The 27,128-nt window shown below is 38.2% G+C and overlaps 1 protein-coding gene across 5 annotated transcripts in view; it reads right to left on the reverse strand.

The window, feature by feature from the left end:
* Nucleotides 1-27,128, reverse strand: part of ABHD17B (abhydrolase domain containing 17B, depalmitoylase) — a 50,250-nt gene that overhangs the window by 22,711 nt on the left and 411 nt on the right. The window contains exon 2 of one of the 5 annotated variants that reach the window (XM_054658140.2): nucleotides 17,563-17,754. The exons of 2 other annotated variants lie outside the window; for them this stretch is intronic. In XM_054658140.2, coding sequence (XP_054514115.1) covers nucleotides 17,563-17,565 — 3 coding nt within the window. In that variant the 5' untranslated portion in view covers nucleotides 17,566-17,754. Of the gene's footprint in view, nucleotides 1-17,562; nucleotides 17,755-23,158; nucleotides 23,426-23,467; nucleotides 23,563-27,128 lie in introns of all 5 variants that reach the window. 2 more of the 5 variants (XM_054658142.1, XM_054658143.2) reach the window with 2 other exon arrangements.

A 27,128-nucleotide genomic window follows, 5' to 3' on the forward strand; every position in this document is an offset into this window, starting at 1 on the left:
TGTTATGGTATGTCAATTATATATTAATAAAGAAGTTACCAGAAAATGTCTATAAAGAGCAAAGGTATATACATATATTTGTGGGGTAGATAGGAATTTTCCCTCCCAGATATTAAGACACACTGCACAAAGTCCAAGTAATAAAGACAGAGTGGTGCTGGTACAGAAACAAATAGACCTAGTAACAGAGCTTATGAATAAACCCCTATGTGAATGGGACTAGGGATTGACACAGCTGGTTTCTCAAAGCAGTAGGAAAGGATGGATTCTTTAGTAGATTGTGCTGGGAAAACTTACCACATGGGTAAAGTGGTTGGATCACTACATCATGGAATACAGAAAGCAAATTCCAGGCAGATCACAGACTTAAAGAGCAAAACTAATTTTTACACAATCCACAAAAGACAAACATTGGTAGATTTAGCTTCATTCAAATAAATGATTTATCTTAAATGAAAAATGTCAGGGCAGGCGTGGTGGCTCACGCCTGTAATCCTAGCACTGTGGGAGGACAAGGCAGGTGGATCACCTGAGGTCAGGAGTTCAGGACCAACCTGGCCAACATGGTGAAACTCCATCTCTACTAAAAATACAGAAATTAGTTGGGAATGGTGGCGCGTGCCTGTAATCCCAGCTACTCGGGAGGCTGAGGCAGAAGAATCACTTGAGCCCAGGAGGCAGAGGTTGCAGTGAGCCGAGATTGCGTCATTGCACTACAGCTTGGGTGACAGAGCAAGACTCTGTCTCAAAAAAAAAAAGAAAGAGAAAAGATAAATGTCCTTTTTTGGATGAATTCATCATCCCAAACTGTCAGAATATTTAAAATGTAGGGAACTTCAGCAAAAACAAGAAAAAACTGGGTAACTCAAGAACAATGGGCAAAAGATAGGAATAGGCAATTCATATGGCTAACAAGTATATGAAAAAAGGCTCAACCTCACCAACTATCAGAGAAATCAAGAAATAATACATCAAAACTAAAAGAAAAAATTAGAAAGCTGAGTATTATCAAGTGCTCGTGAGAATGGGGAAAATGGAAATCTTTGTAAACTGCTTGGTAAGCCACTGTGTTTACCAATGACCCAGAATCTCTCTCTTGGGTAAGTACTACAAAGAAATACTTGCCAGGTCCTTTAAGTGTATCTGAAGTATTATTTGTGTCAGGGCCTGAGATGCAATATAGGTTCCATACCTGGGGAAATGAGTAAGCATGTGTTGGATGCAGATAATAGAAAATTAACACAGTCAGAAGCAAAGACTGATGACTAGGGATTAAATATAATGGTATTGGGTGAAAAAAGTAAGGTACGAACAGATCTATAATATCATTAACATACATGCAAAACAGACATAAACATTATCTTTGAGGACAAATACATTTCTAAGGGTACGTATGTCAGAGTATATGCTTACCAAAGGGGTAATGGGGATGGAGGTTGAAGGGAAAAAAAAAATAGAAATTAAGTAAAACAAGAGCAGGGCCTATGCTCATAGATTGATGGTGATAATGTGCCATGAACTAGATTAGAAATTCCAGAGGGTAACAATCACATCTGCTTGCTTACAACTGGACATCTAGTATCAAGCAGACTACTTGACATATAGTAGGGTTTCTAATATTTCTTAAATGAATGAGTTAGTAAATTATTAAGACTGATTCAACTCTTTGCACCCAAGAAGCTCCTACAAAAGAAAGAAATTCACTAAATTTACATGTCAAGAAAAAAATGCAAAAACGTTTTGTTACTATTACTTAGGTTTTTCATACGGGGGCAAAACAGAAGCTTTTTCACATGGGGGCAAAAGAGAAGCAGTCAAATAAAAATCTATGAACCTAAGTGGGGGCAGGTGGAAAAAGCCTTGCAAGTTACTCAAATCATTCAATGTGTTATGAAACACAGAGAAGGACCCTATTCCAGGGAGGAGGGAATCTTGCCCCTCTTGCAATAAATACAAAAAATGAAAGGTCAGGCCGGGAACGGTGGCTCATGCCTGTAATCCCAGCAATTTGGGAGGCCAAGGCAGGAGGATCACTTGAGGTCAGGAGTTCGAGACCAGCCTGGCCAACATGGTGAAACCCCATCTCTACTAAAAAAATAATAATAATTAATATAAAAATTGGCCAGGCGTGGAGGCGTACACCTGTCATCCCAGCTACTCGGGAGTCTGAGGCAGGAGAATGGCTTGAACCCGGGAAGCAGAGGTTACAGTGAGCCGAGATTGCACCACTGCACTCCAGCCTGGGTGACAGAACAAGACTCTGTCTCCAAAAAAAAAAAAAGGGGGGTAACCTCAATGTTAAACAGATGGCCCATTGTGAAAATTAAGGTTTTCCTTTTGGCAGGGCATTCAACAATTTCTTCACTTACAGCAAGAGCAATTTCCTAAAATTGTATGAAATAATAATTTAAGAATCTGCTTCTCCTGGTAACGTTTTCCTCCTCAATGACAAAGAAAAAAGATAAATAACTGATTCTTTCTCAGCAAAACAGGAAGACTAATGTTAAAAAAAAGTCCCTAAATAGAATGACCTACTGTATCTCCTTCCTCTCTTCTAACATAAGAAATTACTGACATGACTCCTGTCAATTTTTGATATAATAACAATTTACTAGGGGAAAAAAAATCTCCTTTTGATCTCCTTGTAATAGTTTCTTGGTAATGCAGACCAACTCATATTACAACTAATTATTATAAGGTTTAAGATTTTTGTTGTACTGAACTAGCATTAAAAGTCTTTAAAAGCAGGTTTAGAGAAAACATTTAAAAGAATGCTTATACCTTTCTTCATTTTGTGTGATATGTTGACAACTATGCTCAGTACACTGTATATGATAAACCATTTAAATTTTGATATATTAGATTTCATGTTAAGAACTATAGTCTAAAATTCAAGATGAATTACTCCATTTATGGATAACTCTGGGGATGCAACATCATTCTATGTAATCTGTAGTAGTATTCAAAGTATAGCTACATGTGAAACTCTAAGCTCTGAGTGTTATGGTTTTTAGAAAGCCATACACACTACAGAGTTTAGTACATACAGAGAAGCTGAATATTCACCTTGAAAGAAGATGAAGCATCCAAAACACAGTATCAAAGTTTCCTGGGCCAGGCACAGTGGCTCATGCCTGTAATCTGAGCACTTTGGGAGGCCGAGTCAGGAGGATCTCTTGAGGCCAGGAGTTCAAGACCAGCCTGGGCAACATAGGGAGACCCTGTCTCAAAAAAAAAAAAAAAAAATCCACTAACTCACTAACTACAACTTGGACAGGAGGTACTTAGTTGTAGCAATGTTTTAAAACATTTTCTATCTTATCTGGGCATGCCTTATGCAGGACCATAGCTCGTCACACTCTGTTGCCCCGGCTGGAGTGCAGTGCCGTGATCTTGGCTCACTGCACCCGCCTCCCAGGCTCAAGCGATCCTCCTACCTCAGCCTCCCGAGCAGCTGGGACCACAGGTGTGTGCCACCATGTCTGGCTAATTATTCGTACTTTTTGTAGAGACAGGGTTTCATGGATGAAACGGGTTTCACAGATGAAACAAGAGTTTCATCTGTGAGATCAAAGGGCTCAAAATTCAGGTGACTTTGCAGGAAAAAGTCAACTCTGCTTGAAGACACAAACTGGATGAACTGCATGCTACATGAGTTTTTAAACTCGGAGAAAAAATTTTAAAAATATTAATGTTTTAATATTTTGAATTAAAAGAAGAAATTTTTGCAAAACCTCTTCTTTGAAAAAGAATCATGTCTGGTACTTTTAAGGTAAAGTTGCAATTTTTAAATACCAATAAGATTCTAGATATAGAGTGTAACAGTGCCAATGGGTCACTTGAAAACACCCTTAGAAGTGTGGGTTTTGTTGGGGTAAACTGAACAAACGCCTTAATAATTTGAGTTTAGAAAAATTTAGAGGAGTTTCTCAAATGGAAAAAAAAAATGTACGGGGCAATGTGCAAATAAGAGTCCTTTCTCACTGGTGGAAAGTACTGGAGTTAGACGAAAAAAGAAAGTTGAGGTGAAGATAGGAGGCATCAACCAGAGACATCAAAATAGTGTCAGTTCTAGTGTAAGTTGTGAACTTACTATCCTAGTAAAAAAAAGCTAGTAAGGTTCAGAAATGAAGATGTTAGATCTATGATGACATTATAGTAGAAGATGAAAATTAAGGGTAAAGAGTCTACAAGCTGTGCCAAGCAAACTAATTTGGGTCAGAAGTCCTATTTATTTTAATGCAGTGCTTTTTATTACTTTTGTTTTCCCTCAGTTTCTTGATACTGCTAGACACTGCACTAGCTAAGCACTCACTCTCCACATATGATTATTTAAATTTAAATTACCTAAAATTAAATATTCACTTCTTCAGTCCCACCAGCCACTGTGGCTACAAGTTACACAGCATAGTATGAATATTTCTTTCACTACAGAAAGCCCTAAGGGCAGCGCTGAACGAAAACCTTTGAAACCCAGACAATCCAGAACAAATGGTTCCATGCTTTAAATTCATACTAGCTTCAAATGCTAAAGAGCACCTTCCTTCCTGGCTTTTCCATCAAAGTACATATACGTAAATCTCATAGATCTTTCTGTTGAACATTGATAAAACACACAGAACTAAGTGAGATTGCCTACACAAGACTATTCTGGAAAATTTTATCTTTATGACACAGACTTATTTCTAACCCAATTCTAACATAAAAGCCATTTTATTAAAAATGAGCAGTGCAACTCAATTAGGCTATCTATATGTTTTAATCCACGGTTTGATGAATCAAAAGGATTCATGTTCTTGAGAGGTTCCTTGTAAGCTGAAGTTGCAAGTAAACCATGAGAAAGTGTAAAAAACACTTGTGACTATTAGCTAATGAATTTCTGAACATAGTCCAAAACAGTATCCTAAACACTTACAATCTTGATGATCCACCAGAGCAATGTCCTAACAAGTGAACAAAGTCTTACTGATGGAGCAGTAAAACAGGTTGTTGGTTTTTGCATATGCTAGTATCACATATTCCTATAAAACTTTTGGTGACTGGAAAGTACAATTAGCTCAGGGCTTTTAAAAGTCACACCTTTACCTGTTGCTGAGCGTAAGCTAGACATGAACAGACACATGTTTTCTCTCCCTAATCATCAGCTTTTGGCATTTCTATTCTAAGAATCCAAATCATGCTTATCCTCAAACTCAAAGTTCATAGAAAAGCTGTCATATTACATTGTTCCAGAAACATTCCACAATGCACATTATTCCCTAGTTTATAAGTAAAATAATTCCCTGAGAAACTTTTCAGGTGAGTACCTACTCAGTATTTTTCATACCATAGAACACCCATATGTACCTCAATATTATCTAGTCAATGTAGTCACAAATCTCACAAAATTTAAGTATTGATTATAAATAATGAATACAATCTTTTTTTAAAAAGAGGTTCATATTATGGGTACCCCAGTTTGAATTTCTAAGAGTTACAAAAAAGATTATTTCTAAGAGTTTATACAAAAAGTTTATAAAACCATTTACAGGTCAATACAGCATATGAGCATGGACCCACACAACCCTTATTTACCAAGCAGTAAATAAAATAAGCTGTTTCAATAAAGTTAAAAAAACTTTACCAAACAACAACAAAGGTTTTGTTTTTTAGGCAACTGAAACTGCTGTAAAACATATTAGAGCTACAGTGAAAAGACGAAAATGTAAACGGTGATAATACTACTACTGTATGCAAATAAATATTAGTCAAGTTCCACAATAGGGATTTGATATTTTAAGAAATAACATTGCTATTATGAAAGTATTACAAGACAAAGTTTAAAAAAAAAACAAACCAGCCAGGTGCAGTGTCTCACGCCTGTAATCACAGCACTTTGGGAGGCTGAGGCGGGCAGATCACAAGGTTAGGAGTTCGAGACCAGCCTGGCCAATATAGTGAAACTCCATCTCTACCAAAAATACAAAAAATTAGCCAGGCGTGGTGGCAGGCGCCTGTAATCATAGCTACTCGGGAGGCTGAGGCAGGTGAATCACTTGAACCTAGGAGGTACAGGCTGCGTGAGCCGAGATTGCACCACTGCACTCCAGCCTGGACGACAGTGCGAGACTCCGTCTAAAGAAAAAAAAAAAAAATCAAACCGCATGTTACACTATTTTTTAAAAGTCTCCTCGCCAGGCTACAATTAGGATTGGTTAAAAGTCCACTTCAAAAAATGAAGTTCCCTAGATACTGTCTCCAACTCATAAGAGTGGAGGTTTATATTGGGAAAACCTCCTCTGAGGAATCAGACTAATCTGAAAGACATATCTTAAAAGAGACTGATATGGCAAATTACACAGGGAAGTTGGGGGATCTGGGAGCATATTTGTGCGATACTGGTGGGGGACAGCTATGCTCTCTACTGTAAGTGGGATGTCAACATGTAAGAAGTAGTAATATAATACTGTTATCTAGCGACATGGAAGTAAACACCAAAAGAATCATTCAAAAATAACTAAATGCCCCTGGGAATTTGTAGAATTATTTGGCTTCCTGACCACATACATGTACAAAACTGATAAAAAACAAAAAATGACCAAAACAAACAAACAAACAAAAAAACACTTAAAACTTCTTTAGTCTCTTCCCTAATCCCAACCCAAACCTCAGCCTTGTTCTCAGAAATTACAATTTTGGGTCATTTGTTTTTAATTCTTCTAGTGCTTACTACCATACTCATTTTTTTTAAAAATCCATTATTTCTTATCACAATGTAGCCTCATTATAAAAGACTGAGCAGGCCGGGCAAGGTAGCTCATACCTGGAATCCCAGCACTTTAGGAAGCAGAGGCAGGTCGATCACTTGAGGTCAGGAGTTTCAAGACCAGCCTGGCCAACATGGTGAGACCCTGTTTCTACTAAAAATAAAAATAAATAAATAAATAAATAAATAATTAGCTGGGAGTGACGGTGCATGCCTGCAATCCCAGCTAGTCGGGAGGTTGAGACAGGAGAATAGCTTGAGCCCAGGAGACAGAGGTTGCAGTGAGCCAAGTTTGTGCCACAGCATTCCAGCCTGGGTGACAGAGCTGGACTCTGTCACACAGACACACACACACACGAAAGACTGAGAAGATTTACCCTAATTCCCGCCTTCTCTGCTCATTCTGATTTATTTTAGTTTGTATTAGTTATAACTTTAGATATTATAGCTGAACCTGTATTTCTTATTCTATCAACTTTAGGAAGTTTCTTCTGGCTCCCCCATGTAATCATATACCATTATTGCTGACTATACAATTAAGTTTCACATTAAGTTTTATATCATTTGCAATTTATTAAGTTTTTATCTATTGGTTGATTCTCATTAATTGGATAATAAAAAGTACTTACAGTGTCATTCACTGCCCATCCAAGGGGCATGGTAAAACTCAGAGAATAAACAGCAATTTTATGTCACTAAATTCCAAGTGTCAAGGTGTTTACATTCTTGATACTCAATTACACCTCACTGTTCAAAAATAAGGCACATTTTCGTTTGCTTCACATTTGGACTTTCAGAAGAGGCTTTAATTTTCTGAAGTTTTTGCCTTTTTATTACATTTAACATATTCCAATTTATTAGAATTTGTTCAACAAAATCCATGTTGTTCTTAAAGACATGTTTAGACCCCAGTGATTTCTGTTTTAATTTGAAATAATTATGTTCTGGGTTAGTTCACAGCCCAGTTGCCTGCCTACCTAGTACTTCTTTTCATCACATACCTCTGTTGATTCTGAATCTCAAGCTCCTTTTTGTAAGATTTTTTTGTTTGATTTTGCTGTACTACAACTCCCAAGCACTACCCCCCACCCCCTTACCCAAAGGTCTGGGGAAGTAAACTACACTGTTATGTATACTTCCACACTTACAGCAAACTAGGTCTGCTTCAGAATTATAGGTTGTTTCTTAAAATTCTCCTCGAAATTTAAATCATTGGTCCACATTTTCTAGTACCAAGTAATAAAAGTGTCTACCAATCTGATTTTTTAAAAGTGATTCTCATCTCTCCCTCAAAAATATTCATGAGATTTCCCTACATCCTTGGCTCTGAAATTTCATAAGCCTATTATCTAAATGTGTGTTATTGTTTGTTCATTTTGTTTTATACTTAATGGGTCCATTTGATCTAAAGCCCTGAGTCTTTATTTAGCTCAGATAATTTTTCTTCTATTTCCTCTCCATCTTCTCTGTTCCATGTGGAATTTCTTTTTAGGAATCCTAGGACTATCCACTATATCTATAAAGCTTTTCTTTTTGTTCTCTTCATTTGTGTTTTTCAGGTAATGCTTGTTCATCTTGGGTTTCATGCTGTTGGAATGCTTCTTTCTTGACTGTTCATATTTCTAAGCAAAGAACTAAATTGGGTTTCCTTTATATTTGTGTAAGCCTATTGACCCAGAAGGCTTATAGTCTGAATAGGACTGACTGCAGAATTGGAACTCCTGTAACTGCTAGAATAAAGAGGATTTTGGAGATAGAGTAGTCAGTGTCAGTCTGTCTCTTACAAACACACACATACGCACTCTCTCTCTCACACACACCCATACCCTGTCTATAGGGCAAACAAGTATGTTCTGTTTATCTCTTCAATGGGACCAGAAGATACTTTACAAATATTCGAGAACATAGTACAGCTTTAACTCTTGGTCCAATAATGTAATTAAAAATTTTACCCAGTAAATTCTTCTAGTGAGATGCCAATGAAGCCTTTGGACAGCACGATAGCACAGTGTAGTCCAAAGAGCACTAAGAATCAAAAGAGCCATGGCTTTCAGTTCTAGTTTTACTATTAAAAAGCTGGTGACTTTAGGGAAGTCAATCTCTTTATACCTCATTTTCCTTTTCTACAAAGTGAAAAGCATAAACTGATAATAAGGTTTCTTCTAGTTCTAAAACTTTGTAACTAAGATGTTCTCATAAGCTTCAGATACAATCTTCCATAGTATATAAAAAGAATGAAGAAATTTATAATTTGAAAAACTTCAGGTTTTCAAAGTTGTTCTGGCTACTAAAAACAAAGCTCCTGGCCAGGCACAGTGACTCACACCTGTAATCCCAGCACTTTGGGAGGTCGAGGTGGGCTAATCACAAGGTCAGGAGATCGAGACCATCCTGGCTAACACGGTGAAACCTCATCTCTACTAAAAATACAAAAAAATTAGCCAGGCGTGGTGGCGGGCGCCTGTAGTCCCAGCTACTTGGGAGGCTGAGGCAGGAGAATGGCATGAACCCAGGAGGTGGAGCTTGCAGTGAGAGGAGATCACGCCACTGCACTCCAGCCTGGGTGACAGAGTGAGACTCCCTCTCAAAAAAAAAAACAAAAACAAACAAACAAAAAACACAAAGCTCCTAAACAAGCACACTATATTTACCAAAATTTAGTTAATATAAAATTTATAAACATAAATTTACATTTAGCAAATTAATTTGGGGGGGGGAAGGCAGGTGATAAGGTGGGGGAAGTGCAGAGGTGAGAGAGTAAGGGAGGTTGTCATTTCCTACAGCTGTTTTCCAAAATGAGTGGTTTTTGTATCTTGGTCACTGTAGGGAAATAATGTTGTGTTTTTTAAATTATGGTAAAATATAGATAAAAGTTACTATTTTAAGTGTACAGTTCCATGGCATTAAATACATTCACATTATTGTGCAATTATCACCAGATTTTATTTTTCATCTTCCCCAACTGTAACTCTATACCCACTAAACAATAACATCATTTTCTTCTCCTGCCAGCCTCTGGCAACCACCATTTTGTCTCTATGAATTTGACTATTCTAAGTACCTCATACAAGTGGAATTATACAATATTTGTCCTTTTGTGACAGGCTTATTTCATTGTAGCATGTCTTAGAATTTCCCTTCCTTTTCAAGGCTGAAAAATATTCCATTGTACCTAAAACAAACTATTTTGTCCTTTGCACTCACACCACAACAATCACCAGAATACTTCTGTGACCAGATGTATGAGAGATTTCCCCCAATGCAAGCAATCGCTTCTGCAGTGGACACCAGGTGGGTGTCCTCCCACCCAGTTCAATTCCAACATTATCTACCTGGAGACAGTGTCACATCCCACAGGTTGAGGGCTCCCCACTTCCAATCCCAATCTAAAGCCCCAGGTTATTTTACCTATGCTTCTGACTAACTGGCTATAAATTGGGGTTCCCACAACCTCTTACTCCAGTCTGATTAATGTGTTAGAGCGACGCACAGAACTCAGGGAGACAGATTTACCAGTTTATTATAAAGGATATTACAAAGGATACAGTTGAAGAGATGCACAGGGCAAGGCATGTAGGAAGGGGATGCCACCCTCCATGTGCTCAGCCATCTGGAAGCTTTCTGAATCCAGTCCTTTTGGATTTTTATGGAAGCTTTGTTAAGTAGGCAATGATTGATTAAATCACTGGCTGTTGGTATCAACTTAACCTTCACGCCCTCTCTCCTCCCCAGAGATTAACAGGCAGGACTGTAAGTCCCAACCCTCTAATCCTGCCTGTTTCTGGGTAACTAACATCCATCCAATAGCTACCTAGAGGTGCATGGCTTTCAGTCAACTTGTTAGCATACAAAGATACTTCACTGGCCGGGCGCGGTGGCTCACGCCTGTAATCCCAGCACTTTGGTAGGCCAAGGCAGGCGGATCACAAGGTCAGGAGATGGAGATCATCCTGGCTAACATGGTGAAACCCCGTCTCTACTAAAAATACAAAAAAATTAGCTGGGTGTGGTGGCGGGCACCTGTAGTCCCAGCTACTCGGGAGGCTGAGGCAAGAGAATGGTGCGAACCCAGGACAGCGCTTGCAGCGAGCTGAGATCGCACCACTGCACTCCAGCCTGGGCGACAGAGCGAGACTCTTACCTCAAAAAAAAAAAAAAAAAAAAAAAAGGATACTTCACTTTGGAGATTCTAAGGATTGTTGGAGTTGTATGACACAACACAAGAATGAAGATCAAATATATATTTCACAATATAATGCACATTTTGCTTGTCCTTTCATCTACTGATGTTTGACTTATTTCTTACTTATCAGTTGGTAACAAAATAGATACTATAACCAATTTGTGTATACATATAAAACTGGATTAAGGTAATAAATACATTAAATTTCAAATTTTTTAGATTTTTTAAAGATGGTGTCTCAGTCTGTTGCCCAGGCTGGAGTGCAGTGGCACCATTTGGGCTCACTGCAACCTCTGCCTCCTGGGTTCAAGTAGGCTCTGCCTCAGCCTCTCAAGTAGCTGGAATTACAGGTGCCCGCCACAACACCCAGCTGCCAAAATTTTTAGAAGTTTTATCTTTAGCACTTGGGGCATTATTACTAAAAAATTAAATTGCAGTCTGTACATATTATTAAAAGCTACCTTCTAAAAGCATGGAAATGTATACAAAGGGCCCAGAAAGTCTTATTTCAAAAGGAACTAGACTTCTTGGGCTTAAAAATATTCATTTTAGCCAGGTGTGGTGGCTCATGCCAGCTACTTGGGTGGCTGAGGTAGGAGAATACTTGAGCCCAGAAATTTGAAGCTGCAGTAAGCTATGATCACACCATGGCACTACCAGTCTAGGTGACAAAGCAAGAACACGTCTCCTAAAAAAAAAAGTTTCTTTTGATTGTACAATTAATCAAATGAACCATTTCATAAATCATTTACTAACTATAAGGTCATGTTTGTCCTTATTAGTTTTGAACCATATAATATACCCCTCCCCACTGCACATACTTAAATTCAAGTATACCTACACCTAGCAATGGCTGCCACACAGAAATCACTCAAAAGCCACTGCTGGCTGAGCTGAATTTTGTCAAAACAAATCAAACAGTATTATTATTGACTGGCAAATCCAAACTTTCAGGTTTAAAACTTTGCTAGGTTAGAAAAGCCAGGCTAGTGTTAATTCACCAAAACACACTTATGCAGCACTTACTAGGTCTTGCTCCAAGTGCTTTAACAATCCTATGAGATAGATATTATTTTTTCCTCCCTCCTCCCACCCCATTTACAGATGAGGAAACAGAAACATAGATAAGTTTAACTTATGCAAGACCACAGTGTTAGTAAATGGTAAAGCCAGGTTTCATATTCGGCAGTCATCAGGAAGTGTTCTTAGACCTGGAAGCCAAGAAGTTATAACTTCTTAAGGAATTTGACTAGACCAGTACTTACTTGCCTAAAGCCTATGTCCTGGCCAAATAGGGTATATAATTGTGTTTCAGGCTGAATTATCTGTCTTTGCAACTTACTCTCAAGATTCTTCTGCCTTCTGTAGAATACCAGTATGGAAAAAGGAGGCTATGACCCAGTATAGATTTTTAAAGTCGAGAAGTACTACATTACCTTACTTTGTAAAGTTGCAATTTGAAGAATGCATCAAGCTGTTCAGCCTCTGAAACACCAATCTGTCAATGTTCTAATACTTAGTTAACTTTCTTATTAATATCTTCTACCAGAAAATGTCAATGTCTCAGGATAACATTATACTGTATATTGCTCTCAGACCTGACTTTGGACAAACCCTTATTTGGATGGTTCGGAGCTAGGTACTATTTAATCAATTCCATGCAAAATCACTTAATGTGCCAACAGCTTGGGGTCAAGCCTAAAAATTACTTTGGAATGCAACAGGACTATTTAGAGTCTGTGGTTCATGGAAAACTCCTGAAACTACATGCAAAATTTTGGGACAAAAGGTCCAAAATATTTAATAACAGACTGACTTGAAAACTACTTTCTCAAAGCTCTGGAGGTTCTTAAGATATATTACATTTTCATTTTAAGCTTCTCAGACTTTACCACTCACCCAATCTAGAACAGCTATAATATCTTAATTTCTATTCAGAAAGCTAAAAGAACCCTTCCTTTTTGCACCTATCTCATCTGTGGTTAAGATGGATATTTCCAGTGCTGTGTAAGACATTTCTGTTACAAAATAAACCAAGCTGAATCTTAATCTACTCATATCTTGATTCAGTGAATGCTCATTCTGTCCCCAACTTCACTTCTATATGATTAACATTCTCAGCTGTAGATAGGAATTTCTACATTGTACTCCTGACTTCAATTTCTTTTTTTACCTTTTAGAATTGCATAAAATTGCAGACTACAAATGTAGTAGCAGACTTCTTATCCCTGCCCTGAAAATATGTCTACATACGGGCATTAAGGAATATCCCTAGTTCTGTCACCTATCCAGTGGGGGTTCAAGAGAACTTGGTCAAGATATCAAACTTCTAAAAAATATCTTGAGTTCTTGGTAACTTAGAGATACTGGTGAAGGAGGAGGGTTAGAATTTCAGCCTGCGAATAAAAAAGACGCCAAATTTGTAGCATAAGGCTTCAGCTTTTCCTAGTGGAAATGCTGTTTAAAAAGTCCTCTGATGGTTATTACAAAGTCAAGCAAATAAACAGGGGGTCTATGTATATATACAGTTCTATCTTCTACCAAAACACACACACACACACACACATATATATATATACCTTCTTCAAGACATAGGAGTGTCCCTCTCCTCACCTTTTCAAAGGCAAATGACAGAATTAAAAGGGAAAATGGGATAAATGGACATAGAGAAAATTGATTAAACCCCTGTATAGGTTTTCATGTTGTTACAAAAAAGATCCTTTTTTCTGAGCTGAAGAAGCTGAATTTGGTTAGGAAATGTCATCTCTCTCTTTTAGCAGCCCTGAGGCTGATTATATACAAAACCTCTTAGAATAAGGGTTAAGATGTTCAGTGGTGGGTGCCCAAGAGGAAGTACAGAACAATAAGAAAATGTTTAGGTCTCTCATTGGAGACACATGAATTTATAACTAGAAAGAATTTTAGGTGCCAACTAATGGCTAATAAATCGATCTGTCCCCTTTTTACCTAAAGATTAACCAAGAAAAGTTACAGAAGTTGCAGCTCCAAGAATAACCTATAAAACTAATTAATAACAGTTGGCTTAGAGGGTTTCAACCACTCCGTATCATTAAACTTCTTGTAACCTTGCCCTACACGAGATATAAAGTCATTCTGCAGGCCACGCTCAGTGGCTCATCCCAGCACTTTGGGAGGCCAAGGTGGAAGGATCACTTGAGCCTAAGAGTTCAAGACCAGCTTGGGCAACATAGTGTGTACAAAAAATAAAAATTAGCTGGGTGTGGTGGCACACGCCTGTGGTCCCAGCTACTCAGGAGTCTGAAGTGGGAGGAGTGCCTGAGCCCAGGAGTCCAGGCTACAGTGAGCCATGATCGTGCCACTGCAATCCAGCCTGGGCAACAGGGGAAGACCCTGTCTCAAAAAATATAAAAAATGAAATTAAAATGAAGCCATCTTGCAAAGAATTTATTTCCCAAAGGAAGTTATATTCCTCGTTTAACTATCAATCCCTTTTCCATATACTATATATAATACCTTTTTAGTAGAGATATGGGGGAATTATAACATTTACGCACTCTCAATATAAATGTAATACTCTTTAACTCTCTTTACATAGATGTTGTAACATGTCAGTCAATCCTTACTAATGTGGCCTTCAGTTTGTCTACCCAGTTTGGCTAGCTGCATAAACTGTCATCTCTACCACTTCCTTTTCCTCTGGCTGCAGCTGTTTTCCCTTAATCATATGCATCTGTAAGTAAAGGTTTGAAGAAATAGCACTACTCTTAGATGTGTAACAAACACTTGTTACTTGTGCTTAATAAAACTTTTCCAGCCTCAAAAAGTTTACATTTCACCACCTTCTTCAAATATGGAAATTTTGTCTTTTCATATATTTTTTTTCAGTAGTGCTTAAGAAGAAATGGAATAAAGATTTCAAAGAATAGTCTAGATGCCTAATATAAGAAAATAAGAACAATATATTTAACAGATTGGGAATTAATGTTCTGTAGGGTCTTTTCATCCAATAAAAAATTAAGGGCTATTTAATGTGGAGTAGATTTTAAGCTTTCAGAAATCAGAAGACAGCAGAGATCAAGAATTAGGAAAGCCTTTGTGAGAGAATTAGAACTTCATTTAGATATGACTTCCCAAAACGGAGGGAAAATCCTCCAGGCTAGGAGGATAATGTGTAAAGTGAGAAAGAAGAAAAGCATAGGGTGCATGGTGGAAAGGAAGTAAAAACATGGCAGGCTGGGCATGGTGGCTCACGCCTGTAATCCCAGCACTTTGGGAGGCCAAGGTGGGCAGATCACCTGAGGTTGGGAGTTCGAGACCAGCCTGACCAACATGGCGAAACTCCATCTCTACTAAAAAAAAAAAAAAAATTAGCTGGGCATGGCGGTGCATGCCTGTAATCCCAACTACTCAGGAGGCTGAGGCAGGAGAATCGCTTGAACCCAGGAAGCGAAGGTTGCGGTGAGCCAAGATCATGCCATTGCACTCCAGCCTGGGCAACAAAAGTGAAACTCACAACACACATGGGAAAGGGCGGGTTTAGACATGTGAGAAATTTAAAAACAAATCTCTGGCTGGGAGTGGTGGCTCCCACCTGTAATCCCAGCACTTTGGGAGGCCGAGGTAGGTGGATCACTTGAGCTCAGGCATTTGAGACCAGCCTGGGCAACATTGCAAAACTCTGTCTCTACCAAAAAAATTAGGCGTGGTGGTGCACACCTGTAGTCCCAGCACTTTGCGAGTCTGAGGTGGATGGATCACCTGAGGTCAGGAGTTTCAGAGCAAGCCTGGCCAACATGGTGAAACCACATCTCTACTAAAAATACAAAAATAAGCCAGGTGTGGTGGTGCATGCCTGTAAATCCCAGCTACTCAAGAGGCTGAGACATGAGAATAGCTTGAACCCGGTAGGCAGAGGCTACAGTGAGCCGAGATTGTGCCACTGCACTCCAACCTGGGCGACAGAGCAAGACTCTCAGGGGAAAAAAAAAAAAAGAGAGCTGAGTAGCAACAATACAAGCAAATACTGTTTTTGTTTTTTCTTTCAAAGAAATGTCCTAGGGTAGGTGTGAAAAGTATTTTAGCCAAAGCTGACAGAACAATGTTTCCAAAGCTGTACGCCAAGTAATGCAACTGGGGAAGAGTGGGATGGAGGAAAGCAGAAGAGGTTTGTAAAAACATTGAGGCAAATCCTTTATTTGAGATGAATCTCATAGGCTGAGCCTGTAGTTTTTATTTGGTAGTCTATATGTCTAGGGTATCTTTGGTGTAAATACTTCTTTGTGATAAGGAAGAAAGCAGGCATTTAAGACGGGTGGTTTGCTCACCCTTACAAATGTTGCACATCAGGTTACTAAATGGTCTTGAATACCCTTTTAGGCAGGGATCCCACGGACCCTGTTATTAGATGAATTAAATATATCTTTGACAACATTACTTGGACCTGTAGGAAATATAGGAATTGTGGAAGGAGCACTAGCCCAAGAGTTGGAAAATGAAGGTTCTGGCTATAATTCTATTTAAATGAGCTCTATGCCCCCTACTGCCTCAATTTTAATGTGAAAATAATGCACTATGAGACATAGAGCTTCTCTGGCAAAATTATACTAAATCCTCCCTCTTCTCTGTAAACTGCCTATTTCGGGGACATCATATCCTATGTTAACATTATCTTCATGCAGCTAAATATGGCTCTCTTCCTGCCTTGTTCTTACAGGAAAAAAAAAAACAAAAACACTTTAATTCTACATTCCATTAAAAATACTGAGAATATTTTAAAAGCCTCTAAATGACATTTCTAAAAGAAAAGTAAATTCTTTAGGAGCCTTACTAAAAACAAGCCAGAAGAGTATCAGATAGGCAGGAAATTTTCATTGACTTTAATATCTTAAAAGTCTAAACCCCAAAAAAGACAGTTCAATCGAAAAGTCAATTTATGTCACCTTTAATTGTAAATAAGAACAAATGCAATTCTCTGAATTTATTAAGATTGCCTTTTCTATCCTTTTTGTACTAGTTTCTCACTATGAGGAAATGAAAGGACTAACTAGGGTTATATAGAATAAGAAAACAGAAAGAACAACTCAAAATGTGCGAGTAAACACAAAGAAAAATATTTGAGTAAATGTGAATTTCTTCCATTCATATGTTCTCCTAATCTACAGTTTCTTTTCTAGATGGCCTACAAGGTGATTTCCCGCTTAAAAACTCCTTGATGGCTTCTCTCTCTACTTGTAAAAAAATCAAGGTTCGGGGATGGTGGCTCGTGCCTGTAATCCCAGCACTTTGGGAGGCTGAGGCGGACAGGAGTTCGAGACCAGCCTGGCCAATAGCGTGCAACCCCGTCTCTACTAAAAATACAAAAATTAGCCAGGCATGATGGCGTGTGCCTGTAATCCCAGGATTACTCGGGAGGCCGAGGTGGTAGAATCGCTTGAATTCATGAGGCTGAGGTTGCAGTGAGCCAAGATCATGCCACTGCACTCCGGTCTGGGCGACAGAGTGAGACTCCATCTCAAAAAAAAAAAAAAAAAAAAAGTCAAACTTCTCCACAGGTCCTTAAAGGCCTTGTGTCAAGTGGCTTTTGCTTACTCCTCCAACCATATCTTGATACTATCCCCCCCTCATCACTATAGTTGCAGCCTCTCTCACTCACCATCTTTCAGTATCTTGAAAGCATGAAGCTGTTTCCACATCAGAGTTCATGCACTTGCCTAAAAAATTTTTGCATGGGCTGGGTGCAGTGGCTCACGCCTGTAATCCCAGCACTTTGGGAGGCCGAGGTGGCTGGATCACAAGGTCAGGAGATCGAGACCATCCTGGCTAACACCGTGAAACCCCGTCTCTCCTAAAAAAAAAAATACAAAAAATTAGCCAGGCATGGTAGCGGGCGCCTGTAGTCCCAGCTACTCAGGAGGCTGAGGCAAGAGAATGGCCTGAACCTGGGAGGCGGAGCTTGCAGTGAGCCGAGATCGTGCCACTGCACTCCAGCTTGGAAGACAGAGCGAGACTTTGTCTCAAAATAAATAAATAAATAAATAAAATTTTTTTTTTGCATGTATCTGTATCTAGATTCTACCTACTGTACCTGAGTTGTTTTTTTTTTTGTTTGTTTGTTTTCTTTTTTCAGAATCAAACCTCTTTACTTCTCACTTACCAATATTCCCTGTCAGGCCCAAAATGAATTGTAATATAACATCTATCATCAACTTGTAGGATCACTGACAACCTCTTAACAATTTCGAAGTATAACAGGTGTTTTTCAATCTTCAACTTATACAGGATCACTTTATAGCATTTAACATCGTTGTCCTTTCCTTCCTTCTTGAAATTAACCTTCAATCTTGGTTTCTCTGATGGTTTCTTCAAACTCTTTTTTAACCTATTTATTTATTTTTATAGATTGGTCTTTTGTCTTCCTCTTTTTATCTCACCCAAACCTAATGCTTTAACTACCCTTTATACTACAATGTTACCTAGATCTAAAAATCTAAATCTCTAAGATTTCAGGTCTCTCCCCTTAAACTCTAGACTCTGAAATATCTCCATCTGCATTTCACTCTTTCCCCATCCCCCTCTTCATTCCTCTCATTTAATCAAGGTCTACTTCCTATGGACCTCTCTCCAAACCTCTTAGCCACATTTTTAGCTCAACCACTTTTCAATGAATGTTATAAAATCACTCACTAATATCTATTTCATACCCCCCTAATCCATGCTCTACACTGCCACCAGGTGATGTCACTTTCCCGTTTAAAATGTTCCAATGGGCCTTTCAAGCCCTCTTAAATAAGTCTAAATTCTCTGGCATGCTATACATGATTCCCCCTAACCTCCTTGGTCTCTAGCCTTATTTCTGAGCACTGTCCTATTCATTTATTTAATTTAACAGGCTGTTCCTCGCTAAGAGAGGTTCTTTTCTGCTTCTGTGCCTTACCACATATAGTTCCTTTTTTGTTGATAAAATCTCCCCAACTCATCACTCTCCCTTCAAATAAATGAAACTTTTACTAGTTTTTAAGCCTCTGTTTAAGCTGTACTTCCTTCCGTAGGGGGCAAAAACAGTCTCCCCTGACCCGGCCCATGCTGATTAATTTAGATAATCTCTTTAGTGAGACTTATTTTGGTTTTTGGGTGCATATGTATGAATTAGGTTATGAAGCAAAATGTATTTTTTATAGAATCTAATGAAAAATGGAAAGCCATTACCCTAGGGGTTTGTATCAGAACGCCCTTTATATATGTAAAGTCCTGCTTCTGGCTATTATCTCATTACCCCCACCTTCCACCCCACCCCCACCCTTTTAGTTTTTTTATTTTTTTCAGGCTAGTCAAATGAAGCAGTGGAACTGGAGAAGGAACAAAGAAGTCTGTAGCAGGTTGTTATCAATTAGTTGTAAAGGAACTGTGATCAGCCCCTAACTATTTGATTAATAAAAGTGACAATGAGGTCTGTTAAAAAGCTCGGAAGAAAATGTAACTTGTAGTGTTTCAGATGTAGGCTTGCCAACACAAGTTACTAAATGACATTTTCTTTGCTAATAACTGATATGCAGAGAATAATCATTACTTTTAGGGGTTGGGTCCACAGAGCTAGAGTGAAAAATTATCAGCACACTAAGCAGGACAGTAATCAGAAACAAAATATCTAGGTCACAATCGGCAGATGACATTTTTGGGAAAAGTTTATTATACGAATTATTTCCATTGATTTTAATTTTCAAAACAAACTTAAAAAAACATCTAAATTCAGAAGCCAAACAAGTTTGACATGATTGATAATGTCTTTTTTGTTCCTGGAGGCACTTGCTTTACTTCAAGTTTCTTGTGATTGGAATGGAGACTTGGCTGCACCAAGTAAATGAAGTTGTTTCAACCCCCTTTCTTCACTCTGATCTACATTAGGCATGTGCTATGCATTTTCTAAATCCTACCCTTTTAATGTGACTACATCCTCAACATAAATCTTAAATACTCTGATAAGCCATAATTTTAAAAAGTATTTATCTGTATAAAGTATTTTTAAGTGTAAAGGCCTCTAACTATTGTCATCCTTTTTTTTTTTCACTGATAGATAATATTTTACCTATTTATGGGGTACATGTGTTTGCTACATGCATAGAATTCTAACATCGCCTCAGACACTATAAGAAGCTTCTCATGAGGAAAAAACTGAAAAGTAAAGTCATAACTAAAATATTAATTGCTTGTTTGCTAGTGATTTTCCAACAATCTACGTATTTTTGCTTTTATACTTTAAAGAGAGTCCATGTTAACACTATTGAAGAAAAGAAAGGAAAATATAATCAAATGTAATCAGATTTGATCCAAATTCTCTGATTTTCTGTCTCTATGCAATTAGCAACCTCAGTTCCTTCAACTGCAAGATGATACATATCCATTGCCTTCATCACAAAGATGACATGTGGTAATTAATGGGCTAATACCTGTAATATAATCTGAAGCTCTAGCATAAAGACATTTTATAAGTACAAAACACTTTCTCAATAAATCTGCATGAGATGATTTTTACATGAAAAAGGTTTAGGGTTTGTCTACAAATGACTGTATGTTAACAAAATAGATTTACTGCACTGACTGGTTCTTTCCATCAATGTTTTAGAATGAGTGAGATAAATATTTATCAAATAATGACACAGATAATTATAGACCGTAATAAATGCTATGAAAATAAAGTACAGAGTGCTATGAGAACAAGTGGGGGGCGGGAAGTAGGCACTTTCACTTGTTATATCTTTTAATCTTAATAATACTTTTCCCAGGTTATCATGAAGAAATCAAGAATTCAGGTTAAGTTAATTAGCTTGTCAAGTTCACACAACTTAAAGGTGGAGAGAGCCAGGAACACAGGTTTCACTTAAAGACCATATTCTATCCACTCTTCCAGTATTTTGCTAATATCTGAATTGCTAATACTCTCACTGACTGCACATCTCTGCCCATTCTCTTCTTCCCTATTTAACAGGTTCAACTAACTCCTTTGGTCCACCTTACCCCTATGTTTTCTTTTATTCCAAAGCAGTTATCACTTTCTAATATATTATTTGTTGTGCATATTATCAGTGGGCCTCTGGTAGGTGATAAGCTCCAGGAAGTTAGGGAGCTTTGCTTGTTTTGCTCATAGACGTCATCCCCACCCTCCCATTCCCAGAATAGTGACTGGTACCCAGTAGACACTGGCCCAATTTTCCTTTCCCGTTTTTCAGCTTTAGCTGTATGCAAGAACTTGTTTAATCATTCTCACTTTTAATTACTAGGAAAACAAAGAAGTTTGACCCTATAGCTGAGAAAAATTTATATTCAAGTAACATTTAAATTTAGCCTGAAATTCTATTCTGTTAAAAAAAAATTAGGGTCATCAGTATCATTTTTAAAATCCTAGCCATAATAAAAAGTGGTGAAAAGACATGTCAAGCAAACTCCAAAATGTGGAAGATGCAGATGAGGATCAATGATTAGTATTTAAGAGTGTCTACTCACATTTGATGATGCTGTAGTGGGTAAACGTGAGACACAGATGAAACATAAGAATCAGAGTACACTAAAGTAGTAGTTCCTAAACCTTAGGGATTTCAAAAAACAGGTAAAGTAAAAAAGAGAAAAGTTGGAATGAAAGAGGTGTCAAATTTTAATTTTGACACAAAGGGATATTAAGAACTAAAAACAATTACTATCACTGTAATTTCATCAGAACATCTTAACATAAAAAATTACCTAATTTCACAATAAAGGGCAGTCATTTTTAAGTAAATTTAGATCCATGAGCACCTCATTATATACAAACAGTTCAACAAAAATTTAAGATCTAAATGTGAACTCTTAAAAGATGCTCTGAAAGAATTTTTATAACCCCAGTATAGAGAAGGCTTTCTCCAAAAGAATGATACATTTGATATTAAAATTTAAAAACTTCTAGTCATTAAAAGACAACATATTTAAAGTGAAAATGCATGCTAAAGAGTGGAAGAAGTTTTTTGTTTTTTTTTTTGAGACGGAGTCTCGTTGTGTCCCCCAGGCTGGAGTGTGGTGGCGCGATCTCGGCTCACTGCAACCTCTGCCTCCCAGGTTCAAGCGATTCTCCTGTCTCAGCCTCCTGAGTAGCTGGGATTACAGGCGCCCACCACTACACCCGGCTAAGTTTTGGTATTTTTAGTAGAGAAGGGGTTTCATCATGTTGCCCAGGCTGGAAGATATTTTTAATGCCTACCAAGTATTATTACAAAGAATACATTAAAACAAGATGCAAATAAAAACTACAATGAGGTACCATTTCATACTCCTCAGAATGGCAAAAATTAATAAAATATTACTACTAATATTTTTCTACCTTCTAAAATATCTGAAATGCAGACAAGCAGACCCTCTCTCATGCATTATGGACTGGAAGGTGTACTTTGTACAGAAAACTGACAGTTATTTAATAAAGTTGAAGACATTCATACGCTGTGATCTAGCAACCTACTACCAGATTTATAAACCAGGGCAATCTTTCTCAATAACAGCTTTTGGCTACTATAATGAATGAGGGGCACTACTAAATAGAGGCCAGGAATGCCAGGCACTTTTCTTGCATAAAGAAAGTGCTGCTCAGATTGGGCGCAGTGGCTCACACCTGTAATCCCAGCACTTTTGGAGGGGGCAGGCGGGGTGCGGCGCCATAGTAGGCAGATCACTTGAGCTCAGGAGTTCAAGACCAGCCTGGCCAACATGGTGAAACCCTTGTCTCTACAAAAAAAATACAAAAATTAGCTGGGTGTGGTGGTGCATGCCTGTAGTCCCAGCCACTCGGGAAGCCCAGGTGGGAGGATTGTTTGAGCTTGGGGGGGGTCGAGGGTTCAGTGGGCAGTGATCATGCTACTACACTCCAGCCTGGGCAACAGAGTGAGAATCTGTCTCAAAAAATAAATAAATAAGTAAGTAAGTAAATAAATAAATAGTGCTGCTCCATGCCTCATGACTTGAATATTCTGCTGGACATTCATAGAGGGGAACAGAAAGAGGAAAAAAAACCCACTAATGTCAGATAATTCTAAACAGGATTTAATACCAAGTTTATTTGTATAGTTTTAACATAGATGATTTGTTATGAATGCAATCATTGTGTAAAGAGGTAAGATTGCACTTTTATTTCTGTTTAAACTTTTCTGAGGATAGTTTGTTATTTCAGAAAATCATTTTCCACTTTTCCACCAATGACAGGCCCAGCATTGGTAATTGAATGGCTAACATACCTGTTTTAATCTGTAGCTGTTGTATTGATGGAGACACCATCCATTGGTACAAAGCGTCTAATTACTACTATTTGTTTTAGCAGTGCTTCTTATATTTCAATGCGTATATGCATCACCTGGGAATCTTGATAAAATACAGCATCTGGCCGGGCACAGTGGCTCATGTCTGTAATCCCAATGTCCCAGTGCTTTGGGATACTGAGGAGGGAGGATCACTTGAGGCCAGGAGTTCAAGATCAGCCTGGGCAAGATAGCAAGACCCTGTCTCTGTAAAAAATCTAAAAATTAGCCAGGCGTGATGGTGCATACCTGTAGTCCCAGATGCTCAGGAGGCTGAAGTGGGAGGATCCCTTGAGCCCAGGAGTTTGAGGTTACAGTGAGTTGTATGGCTCCAGAGATCCTGTCTTTTACATTATTAAAAAACAAACAAACAAACAAACAAACAAAAAAAACAGCATCTGCATCAGTAGGTTAAAGTCTGATGCTCTGCATTTCCAACAAGCTCCCAAGGGATTCTGATGTTGCTGGTCGACCATTACACTTGGTGGCTAATCTTGAATGTAGTCTTGAGCTCGAGTATTTACAAAGTGAAACACATATTACTTTATTACAATTTTTTCTTATTTTATTAAGGCCAATGCTTTCTTTAAAGTACTGTAAAATATTTTCTATGAACATGGGATGTAGGTAGGGTCAAGAACCAATGCTCTAGAAGTCTTACACAACAGATACCTAACATATACAGGAATATTCCTTATAGTACTGTTTAATAGCAAACAAATGGAAACAACAAAAATGACCATCAACAGAAATCTGACATAGTTATATAACAGAGCACATACCACCTAACAGTAAAAGTAAATAAACTAGAGCTACCTAAATAAACATAGATAAATCTTGGCCAAGTTGTGTGAAGAAAGCAAGCTAAATAAAGATATCTGTATTTAAATAGTCTTAAGACAATCAAAATAAAACTATATATATAATGTTCATAGGATAAAGGTATGTAGTTAAGTATCAACACGTGGATATAGGAAGGATGCATGTCAACTTTGGGTCACTGGTTAGATATCGGGGGGAAAAGGGAACAGCATTTAAGAGAGGTATTAACATACTAAGGAAACCTCATTTTTTGTTTTTGTTTTTCTGAGACAGAGTTTTGCTCTTGCTGCCCACGCTGGAGTGCAATGGTGCTATCTTGGCTCACCACAACCTCTGCCTCCTGGGTTCAAGCGATTCTCCTGCCTCAGCCTCCCGAGTGGCTGGGATTACAGGCAAGCACCACCACACCCGGCTAATTTTGTATTTTTAGTAGAGATGGGGTTTCTCCATGTTGGTCAGGCTGGTCTCTAACTCCCGACCCCAGGTGATCCGCCTGCCTCGGCCTCCCAAAGTGCTGGGATTACAGGCGTGAGCCACCGAGCCTGGCCGGACACTTCGTTTTAATTGGTAGTTTTGTTTGTTTAACTGGGTGATGGGTACATGGATATTCATTATATTGTATGGCACCAACATTTATATTGCTATGTTAGTTCTCACTTCACTTGGACAAAACTCTTGGGCATGAACAGGTGTTTGGAAAACACTGCTCCAAAGCAAAGGATTCAGGACTAGAGAAGACCCAGGTTCAAGCCTCAATTCTACTTCTTACTAATTGCTTAGCTTTAGGCAATTGAAATAATTAACTTATCTGGGCTTTATTTATTTCATCTGTAAAAATTCCACAAACGGTGAAGTGGCTCACACCTGTAATCCTAGCACTTTGGGAGGCCAAGGCAGGTGGATCACCTGAGGTCAGGAGTTGAAGACCAGCATGGCCAACGTGGTGAAACCCCATCTCTACTAAAAATACAAAAAATTAGCCGGGCGTGGTGGCGGGTGCCTGTAATCCCAGCTACTCAGGAGGCTGAGGCAGATGAATCACTTGAACCCGGGAAGCAGAGGTTGCAGTGAGCCGAGATCGCGCCATTGCACGCCAGCCTGGGCAACAAGAGCAAAACTCCGTCTCAAAAAAAAAAAAAAAAAAAGGCCACAAACTTACCTTCCCTCTCTCCAACTCACAAGGCTGGATTCGACAGGCAAATGGGGCAATGTGTGTGAGAAATTTTAAAGAGTAGGAAGGGTAGGGGGAATTTTCAGAATTAAGAGCAAAACTTTGGATAAATCAGAAGTAAAATCTACCAGTAAATAAACCAACCAATAAAATATACTCTATTTTCTTGTCATCACTGCTTCTAAAGATCTTAACACCAATCTTAATACGGAAGAAATTTTAATTCTTAAATGATGGCATAGGGAGAGTCATTCTCCTTATCTTTATGCTAACTGTTCATCAAAGGATTGAAATTCATAATATCAAAACAAAGTAAGAGCACTGCATTAAAAAGTATTCTCATTTAACTTATATCAATGTCACATAACCAGAGTAACTGTTGCTTATATGGTTCTCACTCCCCTTTTTATAAAGTGAGCAGGTGGCACATTTTATCAGCCCTATATTACAGATGGAGAAAACTGACTCAGATGTGGGATAGCGTGCCTGGAGTTGTAGACCAATTCAGTGTCAAACTTGGAACAGACACTAATTGCTTAATTCTTCTGTGTTCATTAAGCTACTAAAAACATTATTTTTTCATGATTTTTTTGGTGATTTTGTTTGTCCCAGGAAACAGAAAATTCTTTGTCAGCAGTCATTTCATAAACATTTCAAAATGGGCAAAGATACTCAAGGAAACAAGCTACTCATCAACTAGAATACTGCACACTAAGGGACAAAATTAAAACTGCCTAGCCTGCTAAAAATCTAATCCTGTCCTTGCCAATTAACCTTATTAACACTAGAGTAGGAGAAAAGAGAGGTCAAAATATAGGTGAAGGTGCCATTCATTTCCTTCTGGATTTCAAATGATATGACAATTACTGCACAACAGAGATTTTTACCTCTGCTGTTCCTTAAGTAACACGACCCCTATTCTCCAAATAAAAACTTACCAACAAGTTGGGCAGTCTCAAATTAGAATACTAGCAATCATGACAATTTTCAAAATACTGGCTATCATTAGATGTCACCCAACTGAAATTCATGCTATAAACATATGTAGAGAAACTCTTTACGGAAAAAAGTTCATTTTAATGTAAATTTCCCTGTTAATCTAAACAGATTAACGTTATTACAACATGTATCTGGCTTTCTACTCCGACTCATTAGGTATTATAGTTTCATATGTTAGCACAAGATCTCCAAAGATTTATTAGAGGCATAAAAAAATTCCAAATGAATCATCTATAGATCAAGCATCATATATCACAAAAAGTATTAAACAGGAACACATTTCATAAACAGCGAAATTTAAAGGTCACCCTCTGTATTCCGTTATTCATCCTTTTGCTTACCAAATCTACTTCACACTGACTTAAAGCATCATTTACAAAAAATTCTCTTCGGGCATTGGCAGAAATCTCACCAAAGATCAAAGATCTGAACTTTTTTTTTTTTTTTAAAACAAAAACCCCAGGTTAAATACACTCTTTCCTTTACGAGAGCCCCCACACAGTACAATCTAATTTGACATAACTTTGTTTCGGGGTTAACAAAAATCCCAAACAAAACCTTTAAATTTTCCAATTCAAAAACGATTCCTGATAAGCCTACCTTAGAGTTCGAAAACAAATAAGATTAAAGCCCAACCATCTAAAGAAAAAGAACCCTACGACAGCCCCACCGGAATACACAAATCGCCAAGCCCCGTGCAGATTCAATCTAAAATCGCGCCCGACAGAGATATAAGGACATTCAGGAGAAAGCTTTTAGGCACCCGCGAATCTCTCAGTGCGCCAGTGAGGGGAATGGGAACCTGACCCCATCTTTTCATCCACTGAGAGAAAAGCAAAGGAAATGAAATGGAACCCTTCTCTTCAGCGAGGAGGACCAAAGACCTTCTTAGAGTGTCGGTCGGTCCTCCCTCCCCCA

Source organism: Pan troglodytes, chromosome 11, assembly GCF_028858775.2.
Source record: "Pan troglodytes isolate AG18354 chromosome 11, NHGRI_mPanTro3-v2.0_pri, whole genome shotgun sequence".
Lineage (NCBI taxonomy): Eukaryota > Metazoa > Chordata > Mammalia > Primates > Hominidae > Pan > Pan troglodytes.